Source organism: Rhinolophus hipposideros, assembly GCF_964194185.1.
Source record: "Rhinolophus hipposideros genome assembly, chromosome: 2".
Taxonomy (NCBI): domain Eukaryota; kingdom Metazoa; phylum Chordata; class Mammalia; order Chiroptera; family Rhinolophidae; genus Rhinolophus; species Rhinolophus hipposideros.
In genome coordinates, this window is record NC_138048.1 from 75,850,528 (window position 1) to 75,871,535 (window position 21,008).

The 21,008-nt window shown below is 33.5% G+C and overlaps 1 protein-coding gene across 1 annotated transcript in view; it reads left to right on the forward strand.

Moving 5' to 3' along the window:
• The window catches only part of ZBBX (zinc finger B-box domain containing), a 114,680-nt gene that overhangs the window by 64,259 nt on the left and 29,413 nt on the right, over positions 1 to 21,008 (forward strand). Inside the window, exons 10-14 of the mRNA XM_081074693.1 lie at positions 9,514 to 9,634; positions 17,119 to 17,228; positions 17,605 to 17,705; positions 18,978 to 19,057; positions 20,628 to 20,767. Of these exons, the coding sequence (XP_080930819.1) occupies positions 9,514 to 9,634; positions 17,119 to 17,228; positions 17,605 to 17,705; positions 18,978 to 19,057; positions 20,628 to 20,767 (552 nt within the window). The remainder of the gene's footprint in view (positions 1 to 9,513; positions 9,635 to 17,118; positions 17,229 to 17,604; positions 17,706 to 18,977; positions 19,058 to 20,627; positions 20,768 to 21,008) is intronic.

Below are 21,008 nucleotides of genomic sequence, written 5' to 3' on the forward strand. Positions count from 1 at the left end.
CATGTCATTTGCATATAATGACAATTTTATTTCCTTCTTACCAATTTGGATGCATTTAACTCTGTTTCCCCAAAAATAAGACCTAGCCAGACAATCAGTTCTAATGTGCCTTTTGGAGCAAAAATTAATATAAGACCCGGTATTGTATTGTATTATATTATATTATATTATATTATATTATATTATATTGTATCATATTATTATATTATAGTGTATTGTAATATATCATATTATATGTATTATTATATTATATCATATTACATTATATTATATTATATTATGTTATGTTATGTTATGTTATGTTATGTTATACTGTGTCTTATAGTAAACTAAGACCGGGTCTTATTAATTTTTGCTCCAAAAGATGCATTAGAGCTGATTGTCTGGCTAGGTCTTATTTTTCAGGGAAACACAGTATTTCTTTTTCTTGTTTAATTGGTATGGCTAGAACTTCCAGAACTATGTTGACTAAAAGTGGAGAAAGTGAGCAAATTTGTCTTGTTCCAGATCTTAAGGGGAATGTTTTTAGCTTTTCCCCATTGAGTATGATGTTAGCTGTAGGTTTACCTTACATGGCCCTTCTGTTGAGATATGATACCTCTATTCCCGCTGTACTAAGAGTTTTTATTATAAATGGGTGCTGGATTTTGTTGAATGCTTTTTCTGTATCTATTGATATGATCATATGATTTTTATTTTTCATTTTGTTAATGTGGTGTATCACATTAATTGATTTGCAGATATTGAACCAACCTTGCATACCAGGAATGAATGCCACCTGATCGTAGTGTATACGCTTCTTAATGTATTACTGAATTCTGTTTGCTAATATTTTGTTGAGGATTTTTGCATCTACGTTCATTAAGGATATCAGCCTATAGTTTTCTTGTTTTGTAATGTCTTTGTCTGATTTAGGGATCAGTGTGATAGTGGCATCATAAAAAAGAGTTTGGGAGCCTTCGCTTCTTCTGGATTTTTTGGAATAGTTTGAGGAGAATAGGTGATAATTCTTTTTTGAATGTTTGGTAAAATTCATCTTTGAAGCCATCTGGTCCAGGGCTTTTGTTTGTTGGGAGCTTGTTGATTACTGATTCAATTTCAGTGATAGTAATCAGTCTATTCAGAAGGAAAACCATACTTTTAAAAGCATTTTATTTATGAATTTTATTACTCAGAATCTTGTAGACTTCAAATTGTTTTTCATTGAAAATAAAATGTTAGATAATAAATTTCAATACTGTTTCTTAGTTGACAACATCCAATTTTCCTATTTTTATTTCATTTTTTTCCAGTGAAGGATCTCTCCTGATTAATCCCCCTTATAACAGTATAATTTCTATCATCAAGGTATCGAATATTGTCTTCCCAATTAGCACTAGACTTTTTGCTAAATGATTTTTTCTTTCAAATTTTTTCCTACACTTCTTTGTGATATATTGACTTCATTAATATTTCCAAGACTTTATTTGTATATTCTCTTTTTTTGTATGTACTTCAATATTACTCTCATTGACAATGATTTTTATGTGCTTTTTTATTCTAACTTTTATATTTTGATGTATTTTCACGTTTTTTACTCCAAAACAGACTAAATTCCCATAGAAATACCTTTTGATTGTCCAATTTGAAAGACTTGATATTTTAAATGATGAAAAGACTGATTTGATCAATTAAATCAGACTAGGTCAAAGAAAAAGTCCAAAACAACTTAAAATTTTTGTTTTTCATAGTAGAAATAACTATATCATAGGAATAATATCATGATTATTTTAAATGATTTGGTTACAACAAAAAAGTTACCAAGAAGAAAATATAAATAACCCAGTCCTACAATCTGGAGATAACCAATGTTAAGATGTTGGTACATATTTTTCAATAAACATAATTACATACACATACACACACACTCTTTCTCTCTCAAGACTAGATGAGATAATGCTGTATATGCCATTTGTTAACTTTTTCACTTAGATTCTGTCATGTGCAACTTTCCATATAAATATAGATATACATCATCATTTGTAACTGTTGCATAGTGTTATTCTTTACACTTGATCTTAGCCAAAAGAGCAAGAAGCTGCATAATATTCTTTATGCCATTATTTACTTAATCAGACATTTACTGATGGATATTTTGTTTCTAAATCTTAATATTATAAAATAAGTTTTGGTGACTATAGCTATTTGTGTATTTGTATAATTACCTCAAAATAAATTTCTAAATGTATAAATGTTGTGTCAATGTTGATTTATTTATGAAATTTTGATGAATATTTTCAAATTACCTTCTTAAAAGAATGACTGTCAGTTAAATGCTCACTAGAAGTATGTGAGGTGACGATTCCCCTATATTTTCTAATTTTTTAACTTTAGCTGATTTATTTGATGGACAATAAATGTTTATCATTTTTAGCTGGCTTTTCACCATGCACTTGTGAAATAATATTGGCTATTTTAATTTTTTTGTAAATATATTTAGTACTTAGTTTTTGACAATATTGAGGTACCAACTAATGTTTTAAATATTAGGGATATACAACTAGATAGTCATGCTTTTAACAAATAATGAGTACCTATTAAGTGCTGTGTGGGATAGTGATGTGCAAAAGCAGTCACAATCTATTCTGGAACTTATAGTTAAATGGAGGTCAAAGAATTCATCACATGATCAGTATAAGCTGGATGGAGAGGTGCGATACCTACCCCAAGTGAAAATTACCATGTGCTGAAGAAATATCAGTATCCTGTCAATTTGTATCACATGTGTCTGTGAAGCACATAGGGGAATTGATTTTTTAAGAGCGTTAGATTAAGAAAGATAAAATATAAGATTAGATCAGGTTGAATTTATCAATATAGATGTACTTATACAAGACACGGGATTTAATGTGTTGGCTCAAATACTTTAGGAACGGTATTAACAATCTGCCAGTTTGGTTAATTGAAGCCTGGATTAGATTTTGCTGTTAATAACATAGAGATACTGCAAGTTCCATGACATTTTATTAGGGAAGAAGTTTGAAGGCTCTGAGAGATAGGAATGAATGTTGGAACTAATAGTGTGCAGCCTACTCATTCATCCTTTATGCGTACCCTCTATAAAGGCCCAGAGGACCCTCTCATCACCGAGGTATTGAGCACCATAATCCTCAAAAAGGTTTACTGTAGTGGAAGATGATTGTGGGTGGAGATGCTTTAATGGAATTGAACTGCCTGATTTCAAAGAAATCGTGGCAACCTGGAATGGTAGAGGCCAGGTGTTGCCATCTGAACATCAAAGTTATGGTGGAAAAATTACCAAAGTAAGTGACAGGGAAGAGTAGTAATGAAAATACATCAAGTCATAGAGATCTGTGATGCTAATTGGGGTACCCACGAATAAAAAAGTTGTACAGTCTCCTATTTCTATCTGATAGGCGGAGACCCAACTTGAGCCACTATATTAGAGATTCAGAGTTTTTATAAAGTTCCCAGACCACAGATCCGGAGCCCCTTAATTGAAATAGAGGCTGAGTCCCCTCATAGGATTTTGTAGTGTGGCCATAAGGGTACTCTATGTATCTTCCTTCAAGCCTTTACTACAGAACTTATGGCTATTTACCAGGGTAAGCATGCAATGAAGGAGGCAACACACCTTTGGAAGGGTTAGTAGATTCTGGCTCTGAACTGATTCTTATCCTTGGAGACCCTAAGCACCACTATAGTCCACCAGTCAGTCTCAGGAATTTATGGAAGTGATGTGATAGATAGTATCCTGTTTGGATTGTTTCATAGTGAATGCATTGGTACTATGAGACCATTATGTGGTTATTCTCCCAGTCCTAATATATATTGGGAATGAACCTACTTAGTAACAGGTAGAATTCCTATGTTGGTAATCTGACCTTTGTCACGAAGGTACTATATTGGTAGAAGACTATAACAGTCTCCCACTCCTACCAACTACCATGCTAAAATAGCGTTCCATATGCAATACTGCATTTCCGTGGATTAGAGAGATCGATACCAACATCAAAGACTTAAAAGATGCAAGAATACGGTTTTTATTGTATTTTCATTTAACTTGCCTATTTGCTGCAAAAGCCAGTGGTCTTGGAGAATGACTATGGGTTATAGTAAACTTGATCAATGATGATGATGTCAATCACAGTTGCTTTTCTGGATGCAGTATCTGTACTGCAGAAAACCAACACATTCTCTGTGGCTGGGTGGGAGGCTGTTTGCCTAGTGCATGGGTTGGTAAACATTTTCTGTAAAGGGCCAGATGGTAAATATGTTAGGCTTTGAGGGACATTCAGTAGTACTCAACTCTGCCACTGTAACATGAAAGCACTCATAGACAATACATAAACAAATGAGTGTGGCTATGTTCCATTATAACTTTATACATGGACACTGATATTTGAATTTCATATCATTTTTACATGTTATAATGTATTATTCTTCTTTTGATTTTTTTTAACCATTAAAAATATGTTTAAAAAATATGTTAGCTTGAAGGCCATGACAAAACAGTTAGTGGACCAGATTTGGCCTGTGGGCTATAGTGTGATGATCCTTGACCTATCAAATACATTCTTTGCTATTTCTGATAATAAAGATAATCAGAAATAGTTTGAATTGATGTGACAGGGATAACGGTATACCTTCACAATTTCACTCCAGACTTACATTAACTCTCCTCCTTTCTAACATTATGTAGTCCAAAAGGACCTTGATGGTCTTGATATTGCACAGAAGATAAATGCTTGCCCATTAGATTGATGGCATGATGCTAAGAATATTTGGTGATCAGGAAATATCTGTTATAGGATGATTATACTGAACACTTTCTATCACAAGTGGGACAGTGATTTGCCCTCAAGGGAAAAGCCACATATTTCAAATATGGATTTGTCTTCTCTTCCTGTGGTGTGCCTGCCAGCAGAAGCCTTATTTAACACCATGATATCTCACACAACATTGTCTCAGATCAAGACACTCATTTTATTATGAAAGAAGTATAACAGTAGGCTCATATCCATGGAATTCACTGACCTTAACCTAGGCAGTGTTATTCAGATGCAGCCAACCTTATAGTTTTGTTGAATCACTGCCGAAGGTATAGTGTAGGTTCCAGTTGAGAAAAAACATCTTGTGAAATTGGGGTGCTTTTCCAATTGGGTGCTGTATATTACATGACACTCCAGTCATGCTTCCATTAAATAAGAAGTTAAGACTACCCACTGGCATTTTGAGGCTCATCAGCCCTAAGTTAATAGTGAAGGGTCACTATATAGTCATGTTGGTTGAGTACAAGAACCAAAAAAAAAAACAATTCGATTATTATTGTACAATGAAGAAAAGATAGACTTCATCTGGAAACCATTCAATGGCACACATTAATTTTTTTGTGTTCAGTAATATTGTTCATTAGGAAAATGTGGCAACCTAATGAAAAGAGGGCTTATATGGTCTTGGATCCTTTGGAAATGACGATTTGAGTGACTCTGCCAAGTAAAGAGGTGTTAGCAGACAGTAATGTGAGCACGGAATGGATTGTGAAAGAAGGAAACAGTGGTAATTAATTCAACTTAAGCTTCAAAACCAGCTACAACAACACAGACCCTAGCAGCTATATTTTATGTTGAGTAAGATTTTTATGCTTTATTTTTCCTGCTACCTTATATGATGTGTACTACTGATATCTTACATTTTAATTTAGGTTTCACTTGAGAGAGTCACTAAGTCAAAATCTCTCTATGATACAAAGTGCCTATAGCTCTTTGTATTTTGTGTTTTCTCTATGCTTCAGACATGAGTTTCTTTCTTTTATTTCATTTTATTCCCCCCTCCAGAAAGAGAGAGAGAGAGAGAGAGAGAGAGAGAGAGAGAGAGAGAGAGAGAGAGAGAGAGAGAGAGAGATGGTTGTTTAGATGCAAAATAAGTAGACCCTGTCTCTCCAGATCCATCGTCTTCCATTTCTGCCCTATTCTGTGCTTCTAGATTTTGACCTTTAGAGCCCTAGGTACTGCATCACTTGAACTTCTCTGTTCTCTGGCGTCTGGTTGTGTTTGTCCAACTGGAGACACTAACAAGACATTGAAGCATGACTAGAAAGAGGTAGAGGTATTTGCTCTCCCTCTCCTTGATGTGCTGAGGTTTTGCAGTAACTGCATTTTCCACCTGTGTTCTTAGCATCACTGAGATGAACTCTACCCAGCCGTCACTTTCAGAGACTTCTTCCAACAGTTCTCTTATTTTGTCCTCTCAAGCTGAGGGTTGGTAATAGTTTTCCACTATTTTTAGTCTCTTAGTGATGCAATATCACTTATTCCATTAACCCTAATGCATGATTATATGTGAATCCTTTCATTTGACCTTCTTCAAATTACCACTTTAAGTTTTCTTTTTCTTGTCAGGACTCTGAGATACAGATGATCAGAAAAATTGTTCTAAGAAACCAAGATTTGAGTTAAGGTCCAGAAAATTAGTTGGAGAGTGGGGACAGAAAATATCATGTGCCAAAGCTCTATGATGGAGGGGAATATATCGTGTTAATGGGGTTGTAGGTAGATGGGTGTGGCTGGACCTTAGAGAACAAGGAAGAATATTCTACTTAGGGAGAATATAACAAGCTAGCAAGGAATTACATTTAATGGCCTGGAAAGGCAAGCCTTTAGAGAGGCAAGCCTGGCATATATGTAGGTGGGAAAAGTACATTAAAGTACATTATCATAAAAACCATTGAGGATAGCATTTTTAAATAAAAAAGGGAGGTCAACAGTGTCGTTGCTGTGGAGAAATCATTAAGATGAGTTTTGTTGATATAATATGTGATTCTTTTTGCCCCAGAATTATGTAATTTCATATATACATATAATTACTTTTATGTGTGTATTATATGAATATATGAATATGTTTGTAAATATTTTTCTTTTCCTAAGATATTAAGTAGATACCAAAAAACATTGATAAAATTTGCATAGCTTATGAAGAAAAATAAAACACTAAACATCTGTTTCCTCCCCTCTTCCTTTCTTTCTAAGAGATGATCATTAGCCTGAATTTTGTCTTTTTTCATTACCTTGGTTTTCTATTGGTTTACTGCATATGTATATCTCTAAACAACACAATGTTAAATTTGCTTGTGTTTGAATACTATGTAAGTGGAAAATTAGTACATGTATTCTTTTGCAACTTATTTCCCTCGATATTATTTACTGATATTTACCCATGAAGATTTACATAGTTGTATTTCATTCTTTTTCACTGCTTAATAGTCTTCTTTTATATGAATATAGCACTACTTACCTGTTTAAATGTCAATGGTTGTTTGAGTCGATCATCATTTTTTCCATTAAAACCCATGCTCTTATGGATATCCTTGTGCAGGTCTCCTGGAACACATGTGTACACATTTCTAGGATGTCTATTCCTGGGAGTGGGATAGCTGGGTCATAGGGTGTACGTATCTTCAACAATATTAAATAGAGCTGAATTATTTATCAAGTTATTTGTATCAGTTTACACTCCCACCTGCAGTGTGTAAGAGATTTGGTTGCTTCCCATTTTCACCAACACTTAAATTGTCAGATTTTTAAATTTTTTCTGATCTTTGTGAGGGGTGCAATGTCTAATTATTGCATTGTTTTGTACATCTGAAAGTAATAAAAAATAATAATAATAATTTAAAAGAAAAAGAAAAAATATTGCTAGTCTGACAGAGATAAAATGATACATCTAATTTATGCACATCATTGCAAATGATATTTTCATGTTTCTTGTCTATTTAGCTTAGTAATGTGTTTTGAATTTCTAGATAGTTGTTGTTGATTTCTAATTTAATTTCATTTTAGTGTTCTCTCAAGCCTCATTTCCTTCAGTGTGAAAGGAAAGTACTTACAATGGCCTAGAAGGTTCCCAGTAATCTAAAGTCTGTGATCTCTTTGATCTCCACTCCTGTTACCCTCCCCCTTGCTTGTTCTGTTTCAGCTACATTGGCTTCTTGCTCCTCAGATATCTTAGGCACATTTTCACCTTAAGACTTTGTGCTGTCTATTAAGGAAAACACCCACCATCCCATCTGTATGAACAATGGAGCATCTCACACAGATTCTCACCAAAAGTAGCCAGTAAACTGAAACAAGAGAGCAAACCGAAACCTAAGTTGCACAGCTTGCATGGCATTTTTTTCAGGGAGACGTGCCTCATAAATCCATGTATTCTAGCAATTCTATAAGGAATTCCAAACCAGGGATATCCTGATAAATTCATTACGTAGCTAAAGATACTTCGTTTAGCAAATATCATTGACCTATTTGCCAGTAGATCCACTTATTAACATACTCACAAGGAAATGAACCCAGGTCATGTACCACTTTTTATGTCCTGGGAATAAGCCATTGGTAATGGGAGAAGAGTGAATCACAGCCCAGCTGCGCTACCTCCGTCCTCTTCATCACCTGTCTAGATTTGGGGGTTATCAAGAACAGTGGCCCTTCTCCATAATCTACACAGAAAAATTAAAAAGTAATCCTCATTTTTTTTTCAGCTTTCCTGTCAAGAAATATTTTGGTTTGTAATGGAAAGGGGGTCTCACAGTGGAAGGATCTCCTTTTCCCCATGATTTGCTGTTGTCTTATCTCCTGCTCTTTCAATTTAATACATTCTGGTGGTGTTTCTCAGAACTTCCTCAACTGCTTTCTTCAGCACTCTGTTCTCTTTGGAAAGAATAGCAGTGGGGTGACTTACATTCTTTTGGTTTATTTCTGTTGCTGGTGTTTCACAGTTTCTGGAAGCTATTCATTAAAGGCTACAGTATGAGGCTGGGACTAATCTCTAGTGTCAGAGTCTATAAAAATAATTTTCCCATCTTTACTACTTTCATTTTTTCCTCTTCCAACATTGTCCCCCTCCAACATTTTCCCACCACGATGGCTAGTTTGGAGAGAGGGATGATATCTAGGAGGGTAGAGAGACCAGTAACCCTGGATTTACACTGCTTTCTCTCCCAGCAGTCTCCACCAGTTTTAAATATCTTTGAATAGTGGTTTTAATTAAGTAGTACTTCAGAAACATCTTAAGCAACTGGAAGGAAATTGCCGTGTATGAGGGCAGTTGTCTCTTCTGGGTGCCATTCTGAATTATTTATTTTCTGTTCCACATAATGTGTAAATATTATTGTCAGTAGCTATAATTCATACCTTTATGTGTCTGTGTGTTTATACAATATATAATTAATGTATTTGTATTTATAGTTAGCATTTAAAAGAATTAGTTGCTTTAAAAAACCTTGTGATTCATTAGATTCTTTCATTTCAAGGGATTATTGAAGAAAACTTTCTATACAGTCATTTAATAAATCACCAATATTTAACACTTTTGCATTATTTAAGACTAGAACTGTTGATTATATAGGTAAATATCCAAGCATATTTGCCTCAAAAATGGTGAGTTCTGTATCTTGAGAGAAGTTGTGGTAATTCATAGACTAGGGCACATTAATTTTGCATGTTATGTTTATTTTCATAGACTCATTGGAAGAATGTGAAGTACAAACTAATCTGAAAATTTGGAGAGAACCACTTACTATTGAATTTAAAGAAGACAGTATATCCTATATGGAAAAATTATGGCTTAAAAAACACAGAAGGTATTTCCTGAGTTTTGCATTATTAACAAGAAATATAAAAACTATTTATGTTTTTTGCTTGTGTGACATGCTTTTTTGTAGCAATTTTATGTGAGCTTCAATTTACATAAATACTTTTAAAGCCATATTAAATCTTCATGAAGCTTCTACTGTTCTAATGAGAACTTTAATTATACTAATATATATAATGCATCATTAATTTAGAGTTTTCCTTGATAAATGGAAATGTATATGTAGGAGAAAAGGCACAAATATGGTCTAAAATTTAAGAATAATAGCAAAATAAATGAAAGATTACTTTGAAAAGGTATTGCTCTCAGATTTTTTACAGTAGCATAAAATTTGAGGCTATACTTTTCAGAATCTACTTTTAAGTTAATTACTTTTAATTTTACAATTTTATTGATAGTATTCAAATATATTTTATTCAAAGACTATTAGCATTAGATGCACCATTTCATGCATTGGTTAAAAGTTTAACATTAAATATTAATAAACATCATTTATTTTTCACAGTTCTTAAGGCTGGGACGTCAAGATAAAGGTGCCAGCAGATTCAGTGTCTAGAGAGAACCAGCTTCCTGGTTCATAGATGGTCAACTTCTCACTGTGTCCTCACATGTGGAAGGGACAAAAAGGTCTTTCTCAGGTCTCATTTTTATAAGGGCCCTAATCCCATTCATGAGGACTCTATGTTCATGATGTAATCACCTCCCAAAGGCCCCCTACCTCCTAATACCATTACATTGTGGGTTAGGATTTCAACATGAATTTTGTGGGAACACAAACATTCAGAAATGAGCTTTCTGCCCCTGGCTCCCCCAAGGTCATGTCCTACCCACATGCAAAATATGCTCATTCTATCTCAATATCCCCCAAAATCTTAACTCATTCCAGCATCAACTTAAAAGTCTGAAGTCTAAATTCTTACATAAGTATCATCTAAATCAGATATGGGTGAGACTCAATGTATAACTAATTCTGAGGAAAATTCCCTGAAATTGTGAAATCAAATGTTTAATGTGTTTTCAAAATATTATGGTGGCATGGGCGTGGGGTACATATTCCCATTCTAAAAGGGAGAAGTAGGAAAGAAGAAAGGAATAACAGGTCCCGAGCCAGTCTGAAACCTAACAAAGCAAATTGTATTAGATCTTAAACCTTGAGAATGATCCTCTTTGTCAGTGCTCTGCCCTCCAGACCCACTAGGATGGAGGTCACACCTTCTCAGCACACTAGAGCAGGGGTCTCACCTTCTGGACACACTGAAACTACATCCTTGCCTCTGTAGTTTTGCTGGGCAGGGGTTGGGCCCCCAAGACTCTGGGTGGCTCTGCCTCATTCCTATGGTGGCTCTGTGCTGGGTCACACACCTATTACTCCTCTGTGTTGGAATTGTGTTGCTCTTCCAGTCTCAGGTCACAGGGGTAGCCTTCCTCCCACAGTCTCCCTGGGCATTGTCCTAATGGGTGCTCTCTGCAGTGGCCTGGAGGTCAGTGATGGGAAGGAGGTCCTAATGACTTCTGAATTGCCTATGGGGTCAGTGAATTTCCACTGTCTTGAACAATAGGTCCTGGCTTCTGTTTAGATGGCTGACTAACCACCCTATCAGGTGATCCTATGGCCATCTACTTACTGGATAGGCTCTCTAATTTTTTAAATATATGGGTAGGTTGAGAATGTTCCAAATTTTAAAGTATGAGTCTCTTTTGATTAATAATTATGTTTTTAAGTCATTTCTTTCTTCTTGCATTTTACTATAAGCAGTGAAGAGAAACCAGAACTCTCCCTCAACACTTTGCTTAAAAATTGTCTCAGCCATATATGTAATTTCAACACTCACAAATTCTACCTTCCACAAAACACTAGGACAGAAACTCCATTCTGCCAAGTTCTTTGCCAATTTATTACCAAAGATTGCCTTTTCTCTATTGTCTAATAACATGTTCCCCATTTCCATCCGAGACCTCATCAGAATGGCATTTACCATCCATATTTCCACAGACAGTCTAGTCAGGTTTACTTAGGTATTCTCTAAGAAGATTGAGGCTTTTTCTACAGATCTCCTCTTTCTGGGCCCTCACCAGATTTGTCTTTAAAGGTCCATTCATAGCAATGTAGCCTTTTTCTAGCATGGACTTCAAACCTCTTCTACTTATTACCAAGTTCCAAAGCTGCTTCCTCACTTTTAGATATTTGTTTCAGGAGTACCATACTTCTGGTACCAATTTCTGTCCTTGTCCATTTGGGATGTTATCACAGAATACCACAGACTGGGTAGCTTATAAACAACATGCATTTATTACTCAGAGTTCTCGTGGTTGGGAAGTCCAAGATCAAGAAACTGGCAGATTTAGTCTGGTGGCAGCCACTTTTTCTGGTTCACAGGTGGCCATTTTTCCACTATGTCCCCACATGACATGCTTCTTATATAAGGATACTAGCCCCACATAGGAGTTCTGCTTTCATGACATAGTTACCTCCCCAAAGCCCCACCTCTTCGTACCATCACACTAGGTGTTAATAGTTCAACCTATGGACTTTGGGGGGACACAAACATTCACATCATAGTAATTAATAAATATTTTAGGGAAGATACTTTGAAAGGATGAAAAATCCCGTTTTTCCTTATGTTAGCATCTACTAATTTTAGCATTTATCAGTGGGTTATGCCTGCAGCAGCTATTACTCTGCTGCTTTATTGATAATTTTCTATTTCCTTCATTCCTTCTGTATTTATTAATTCAAGTTCTTCAAGGAAGAATTTCCATTTATTTATTTGTTTACTTATATGGACTCATGGATATTCATTTTTTGGATTAATATACAAAACTATTTTTATTTATTTTGTGACTCAAATAGTTTCTGCTTTGACCACTGAGAGCTCTTTCAGGTTGACCACTCTCTTTTTTCAACATGTTCCCTCCCTTCCTTCCTTCCTTCCTTCCTTCCTTCCTTCCTTCCTTCCTTCCTTCCTTCCTTCCTTCCTTCCTTCCTTCCTTTCTTTCTTTTTCACTTTTGCTTGTTGGTTAGTTTAGTTTGAACACCTCTCGTTTTTATGCCACCCAAGATGAATTTCTCTGTCCTAGCCCAGGAATCATTCCTCCTAGGAATCATGATTCCTTTTTTTGGAGAATGGTAATCAGTAACCAAGACCTGGACTCCAGCTGTGCTCATTGCTACTCAGGTGTTACAGATCCTGGAACTTCTCAGAACATCTATGAAAAAAAAGTGTATATATATGATATATGATTTAGTTCTGTGCCTATCTACCTGGATGTCTATTAAAGTAAACATGAGTTCACACTCATACCTTCAACTCCAAACCAACACCATGCAGTTCATTAACATTCTCCCTTTTCTTATGTGTAGTTTCTTTCATCTACAGTGAGAATCCTGGCTCTCATCATCTATGATATATTTATTAATTTATTAACTTTAATATATATATATATATAGTAATATATATAGTAGTTTCTGAATTACTAAGTAGTATCACTGTGAGAAACAAATTTACCAACTAGAGTACATTGTTTGTGTACAGCACTTTTTATCTTTAGCCTACTGTATCCAGTCAAAACCTTGTTTTCCAAATTTGCTTAGGTCATGGCACTGATTTCTTTCCCACCTCCTTTAGAATGGTTCTATCATTGAGTATTTTAAGAAAATTTGACTAGCATAAGCTTGTGTACAGTTCTGTGGGTTTTTATGAATGCCTAGAGTCATGTTTACCGTAGTACCAAACATCACAGTTCCTTCATTCTAAAATTCCATTGTACTTCCTCATTGTAGTCAATGCTTCTTCTACAACCCATGGCAATCATTGGTCTGTTTCTATCCATTTGTCTTTTTCTGAATGTCATGTACATGAAATCATACAATATGTAGCTGGTTTTCGTCCTTCATTTAGCAAAATGCATTTAAGATTCATGCATACACACACACACACACACACACACACACACACACACACACATATATATTTTTTTTTTCCCAAGGAGGTCACAGCTCACAGTGGCCCATGCGGAAATTGAACTGGCAACCTTGATGTTATCAGCATGTTAGAGCCCATGCTCTAACCAGCTCAGCTAACTGGCCACCCCCATGCATATTCTTGAATAAATCAAAATCCATTCATTTTTATTGTAGAGGCACATTTTATCATTGTAATGTACAGTTTATCTATTCATCTGTTGAAGACTATCCTGCTGATTTTTAGGTTTTTTGTAATTATGACTAAATCTGTTATAAATATTTGTATATAGGTTTTTATTTGAATATATGTTTTTAATTCCCTGGGTAAATAAAAACCTCGGAATGGGATGGCTAGGTTGTATAGTGAATTTATGTTTATCTTTATGAGAAACTGCCAAAATGTATTCCAAAGGGGCTGTATAATTTTGCATTCCTTCCTGCAATCTATGAGAGTTCTAGTTGTTCTCCATTCTTGTCAGTGCCTGGTATTTTCATTTTTTTCCTTTTTCTTTTGGTAGTCATTTTAATAGGTGCGTAGTTGTATACCACTTGGCTTATGTGGCAGGGTCTTGAGTTCATTCATATCCTATTTTGGTTGTTCTTATGTAACTACTGTTTATGTTGTCCATATCTCTTTTAAAATATGATGCCCTTAATAGCCCTTCAGATGTGAAATTCAGTAGTATGTACCTGTTATAACCTCTTTCTAATTTACGAATTAGTACATAAAAGTAACCTCAAGGTTAGTTACCTTTTTGGTAGCTACCTTTCCACATCTTTCACATTGAGTTTCTTATACCACCAAAGAAGCACAATTTTGTTATTAAATGATCACCATCATTTGTGCTTGGACACATACAAAAAGTTTTAGTTGTGAACCCATGAAGTCCTGAGCTACACTGAATTCTTAATATTGGCAAATTTCCTTAAGATAATAGTTATTGAACATATTCTCCAGGGTCTTATTTACATAATAATTTTTTAACAGTAATAATTTGTGGACTTAATTCTTTATGTTTTAATTATAGATGCTGGTGTAGGGCAATCCGTTTGCAATTTAAAAGTTTGTGGTTGTAAATTGATTACAACATTTGTGATGCCGTGCTTCTGAAAACTTTCCTATGTTGACAAAATTGGTTAGGGTTAAGACTTTATTTTTGACTATAATTGTCATGTTTTATAATAGGCTTGTAAATATATGTTCTATTTTATTTTGTTTTTATGTTTCTTTTCTGATTTGGACATAGTAGCATTTCTCATATTTTACATGCAATGGATACATAAGTGTTGATAGATCTTAATAGCTATCTTAATATCTCCACTAGATCTATTAAATGCTAGGAAAGTTTTGTGAAAGAGAGCATACAATTTGGATACTGAATACTTTAAGGTGAATATTAGCAATTAGCTGGTATTCCCACTCTAATTTCCCTACTATTTTATTACATTTAATTCCCAGTTCTAGCTGATCATCAGAAGCACCCAGGGCAAGTTTTTAGAATACTGATTCTTCAACCCAGCACCAGACAGATGTAAAAATCAGTTTATTAAAGGATGGATTTGGCTTGTAAAAAAACATTTTCCCTGGTGATTCTGATGCAAACAGCCTAACACTGATTCACAGAATATTTTTATAACCACTATAACAAGTTTCCTCAATGAATTGGCCAATGTTCTAAATATTTATTTAAAATTTGATGAAAATCTGGTGAGGTAACCCTATTCTAAGAGGTATTTCATCCGTTATTTATGTGGCATGATTTTTTAACAAAGCATTGATGCCGAGCTCCCAATATCCAGAATGAAGATTTAGTTTAATGACTAACTAGTTGTTTGTTAATGGGCAAATCACTTAAATCTCTTGATCCACATTTTCTCATTGGCAAAATATTGAGTTTAGAGTAGATAATTTATAGGGCTTCTTTAGCTCTAATACTTTATTTTCTAAACTCTTTAAGTCTTTGATTCAGGGCTTTACACACCAAATTAGATAAGTTTTCACTTCATGAAAAGTATTTGTATAATACCCTGTTTCCCCCAAAATAAGATCTAGTCGGATAATCAGCTCTAATGCATCTTTTCGAGCAAAAATTAATGTATGACCGGTCTTATTTTACTATAAGACTGGGTGTTGTACTATACTATACTAATAATATAATATAATATAATATAATATAATATAATATAATATAATATATACCGGATCTTATATTAAATTTTGCTCCAAAACATGCATTAGGGCTGATTGTCTGGCTAGGTCTTATTTTTGGGGAAACATGGTACTACATTTATGTGTATCTATGATTGATTTTTTTTAATACAGTATATCCCTATTAAACTGGAAAGAGATTCCTGGTGATCAGGTGCCAATTTGTCATGATATTTACTCTTCAATATTTTCCATCACTTAATTAAATTATGGAATGTAAGATGGCATCCTTATCCAATTTAAGGCACAAAGATGAATAAAATATAAATATTTTGGAGCATTCCGATACATTGCATATATTGGGAAAATACACATAACCATAGATTGCTAGGACACTATCAGTTTTTCAGTACCTTTACAAATTGCGAGAGGCAATATAGAGTAATGGTATAAATATGGACTTGGGGAGAGACACCTTGGGTTCAAATTCTTCTTCTGCATTTACTATCTGAATGACTTTGAATAAGTTGATTAACTTTGTGCTTCAATTTCCTCATCTGTAAAATTAATACTAATTCCTATTTAACGCAACAATTAAGATTTAATGCCCCAAATTAGAACAGAACCTGGCATATTTTAAGTTTTGTATTGATGTTACTTACTAATATAATTTAGAAGGCCCTGATTTTCATATGGGGACCTCGTGAGCTTGCATGATCTAGAAGAGCTGTAGCTACTTTTATTCATGGTTAAAAAGTGACCATCTCCCCAGGATTTGAGAATATCCTCTAGAATTGGATGCACAATCTTGGCCTCTGAGAATCCCTTTGCTCCATTGCTTTCCATAGGAGATGGGCCATGTCAAAGTTCATTGTTAATTGGGTGATAGGTACCACAGTTACATTCATATCATGGGAGCCTATATTATCACCCTATTGGCTTGTTGGAAGTTTTAAAAAATGTCTTCATGCTCCCTTAGATAATGCCAAAGCTGTGAGACAAAACGCACATTCATAAATTAGCTTTCTAAATAGTGTGCTATGTTTAATGGACTTTGTATGTCTTTTGCAAAAACACTAACTTCTACCATAACTTCATTTTTCATCCTAAATGAAAAAAACAACAACAGTGGGATATGCAATTAAAAAGTCTGTGTGATGTTAATTTGATTTACAAAATTGTTTAAGTAGGTTAAGATTCTGTTATGTAATCATACTTTTCTTCCATGAATTAGAGGTACAGCTATGGTTTTATTATTAATTTTGTAGAGTTACCTATTTGTGACATAAATCAAGATCTTGTCCGGGAAGTTTTAGATAATGTATGTTAGTCTTTTAATTGATTCCTTCTTGTTTTGCAGAACACCGCAGGAACAACTTCGAAACATGCTACCAGATATATTCATACCTCAGTGTACAACTGCTCGTGAGTCACCATGTCCTCAGCATGAAAATGATGAAGTTAGTAATGGTTAGTTCAGCCTTGATTAGATATTTTCAAATTTATTATTTCAAATTATATACACCAAAAATTAACCAATATTTTCTTTTGTTATCTTTACTGTATCATTCTCAATTGGGCTATGCCTCTTGTATCTCCAGATCATACACATACTTCTTCCCCTTCTCTAGATTTACTGTGCCTGAATTTAACTAGTTTTATCTAAAAATTCAATGTTAAGAAAATGTGTATTTTACTTGAAATAGGGAAATTGATAGCATTTATACATTTGTTTGGGTACAAAAGAGGACATTATTATTTTATTGTTGGCTATTTATTTGAAGATAGGAAATTATTAGGTAAGTTATATTCTTTGGTGATATTATTTTCTAATTTTATTTTCTAGTTGAGGAGACCAAAGTACAATACCCAGCTCTTTTTCTGCCAGTAGAAGAATTAAGCAGAGAGAAACCTGAACCATCTCTAAAAATAGTTGAACTGGATGATGTAAGTGCATAATGACCACTCAAATTGTTTTAACAAATAGAAAATTCATAATATATAGTTACAACTATGTATTATTTTGAATAAGATTTATTTCATCATTCAACATAGTATTCTTTTTTTTTTTTTTTTTTTTTTTAGTTTCTGGTGTTCTAAACAACATGATTAGACATTTATACCCCTCACAAAGTGATAAACACCCCAAGTCTACTACCCCTCTGACATCATACATTTAATAGGAAACTTACACGTGTTTAAATTTAAAGATGATGATAGTAACAAAACAGTATTATTTTAATGTAGCAGTAAATTTCTGAATTGATATCATGTCATTTTTTTTTTTTTGAAGCCTGTAGTATGGGAGATGAAAAGACATTTGACTCTTTTAACCTACAGAAATATAGTTTAGTGTTTATTTAGTTGTTTATGTTATTAGGCTTTTAAACAAGGATTAGTCTCCTATGGTATCTATTTAATAAAATTTTTATACATTTGATTTTTGAATGTCATTTAATATTATTTTAATTTAAAGGAAACATAGTGTGAATGTAAGGGATTTAGTATAATAATAACTTGAATACAGACCTCCAGAATACAATAAGTAGAATCAGCTAAAGCTAGAGCCAGTCAGAGCTTGAGCTCTGAGCTCAAAGTTTAAGTTGTGACAAACTCAGTGTATTTGTGACTTTCTAGTCATCTACTAGCTGAATATACATACCACTTATCCACAATCTTTATATTACTGTGATGGTCAAACAAAAATACTAGAATCTGGGAAGTACCTCTTTAAATACTAGTTTCTTCTTCAGGTTAATAGCTTTTGCTATTAATACCAAGCAACATTTTCTTCTGAATAAGTTTAAGCTATTGAACAAATGAATAGACATACATATACATATACTATAGGTGTGTACGCTTGTTATTAAATTGTTGATGCATAGACTAAGCTTATAATATGCTAGCCAGAGAACTAAAAACATCTTTGTCACTAATTTACCTGGCATTTAGTAGTTACAAAATTATAAATATAAGTTGTTATTGTTGGTTGTGGGTGTGATAGTAGTGATAAAAATAACTGAAAGAGCAAATGCTTTCAACAAATATCTGTTAAATTTGTTGGGTTCTCCTAGAACTCATGTTTTATGATGTGTATTCAGAGAGCTCATGACATTATTTGTAGAAAGAAAATTCTCTGAATCTTACTCATAAGTTAGTTGGTTAATATATATCACATTTATTAAACATACTAATATTATGTAACATGCATTTAATAAGACTCATGATGTGGAATTTGAAGAACCAGGAAATGCCGTGCCTTACAAAGTTGAGTTAGCTGATGCAGACAGTCAACAAAGGTAACATCTTTCTAATTCATTTCACTACTTATTAAAAAATCAACCATCTCTTAAATGAGAAATTCATGATGTAAAAACAAGTGACTTAGTATCACAGTATATTTTACTAAAACTATGTTTAAATTTGTGTACAATACTAATATTTGTCAACCTTCAATAATTAGAAAACTGTCCATAATGATATGTTTATACTCTTACCTAATATCTGGGTTATTTAATAGATGCTTCTGAATTTAGGAATTGTTATTACTTGAAATGGCTGACCAAGGCTGATCATTTCATATGATTTGTCTTCTTTTCTCCAAAGATGCTCTTTGAATTTTTCTCACTTTAGTTTGCTGTGAATCCTAGATAAAATAAGTATATTAATGATTAGTTTGAGAGACAAAAAGAACTTCCAAACTATTGATTACTTCCTAGGTAGATTTTACTGTGTGATAAATTAAATAAATGAATTGTAATGGTTCACTCTGCAACCTTTTTGTAGAATTTTGTCATTTCCAAATGAAAAATAATATGTAGCTGTATTTGTTAGTAATGTTAAAAGTTACTCCAAGTTGCCTTTGCTGTTGAAATTTTAGCTAAGATTTTAGTGTTTTGACCACAAAGTATTAAATTGGCTAAACAGCAGAATAAAGTTCCTATTAAGTAGCCTCTATACCAATTATTTGTTTATGCATATATGTTTAGATCGAGTTAGGCCCCTGTCAGCATTTGAAAACAGTGATGGGCCTAAGTGATGTTCTCAGATCTGAAAAGCCCATGTTTGGACACATAGACCTACATACCAGCAGCAAATGTCTTCTGACATTTGACATTTTGACAGAAGGCAGGAGACAACCTTCCAGTCAGCAGAGAAGAGGTTTATATCCACTATTATATCCCTAAGGAAATGTATGGCATTTTTGCTCGCTAATCAGATTCTTTTATACATCTTACCACAAATCTTTGCTTTGACCTCTGTATATGATATTAGAGAAGGCACAGAAAGTTAAGATCATGGTTTGGCAATAGTTTTGCATCTTGGGTTTGGAGGTCCCTATAGAGCTTTTTATTTTCTAAGAAAGATCATAAAGAATAATAAGTGATACAAGATGGCATTTTTGGTTAAGCATAATCCATGTGTTTTTATGATGCCACTACATTGAGCTTACCTATATAGGTATTATTAAATATGTTATTCAATTCATAGAAAATGTTATTTGTAACTGTGCTTGTATATAATAATCATCATTTAAAAATGAAACATGAATACCACAAATTGATTTTTAGAAGAAAGAATATAAGGAAACAAACTTAGTTTAGAATATTTTGAAAAAGAAACTTTCAATTGAAATTTTGTAGTTTAATCAGATTTGATCCAGTTACCCATTTCCTTTAAATTAATAATACTATTTAGTTACGTGTAGTTTAGAATGTGTACATAGCAAGATTAAAACAAATATTAATGTGAATATCCCTATTCCAAGTTAAGCTTTTGCTATACTTGTTTTAATAAGGTGGGACTTTTTACTTTTTAACATATTATTTCTTTCAACTCTTTTTTTTTACTTGTCCATAAACCTGAAAGTTACACATTTCATGATCATCAGAATACTTTTCTGTATGAAAATTACTTCTATCAACACAATGTTTTCACTAAGGGAAAAACAGATTTCTTACATCTTCATCTGAGCAGCAACTCTTCTTATTGTGAAGATAACTCAAAAGGTAACTTTTTTCTTGTGGCTTAATGTTATTAACAAAAAATGTTAGCAATTTAATAAAAACAATAGGTAATGCAGTATGTAAAATATTTGCCTATTATGATGTTCATTTTAAACCCAAAAATTTGGTACTCAGAAGAAAACTGGTTGAAAAATATACCCAAATGGGATTTTTTTTTTCCTGATTCTTTTGGATTTTGTATGTAGACAAGCCTGTCGTCTGTGAACAAAATCAGGTTTAATTA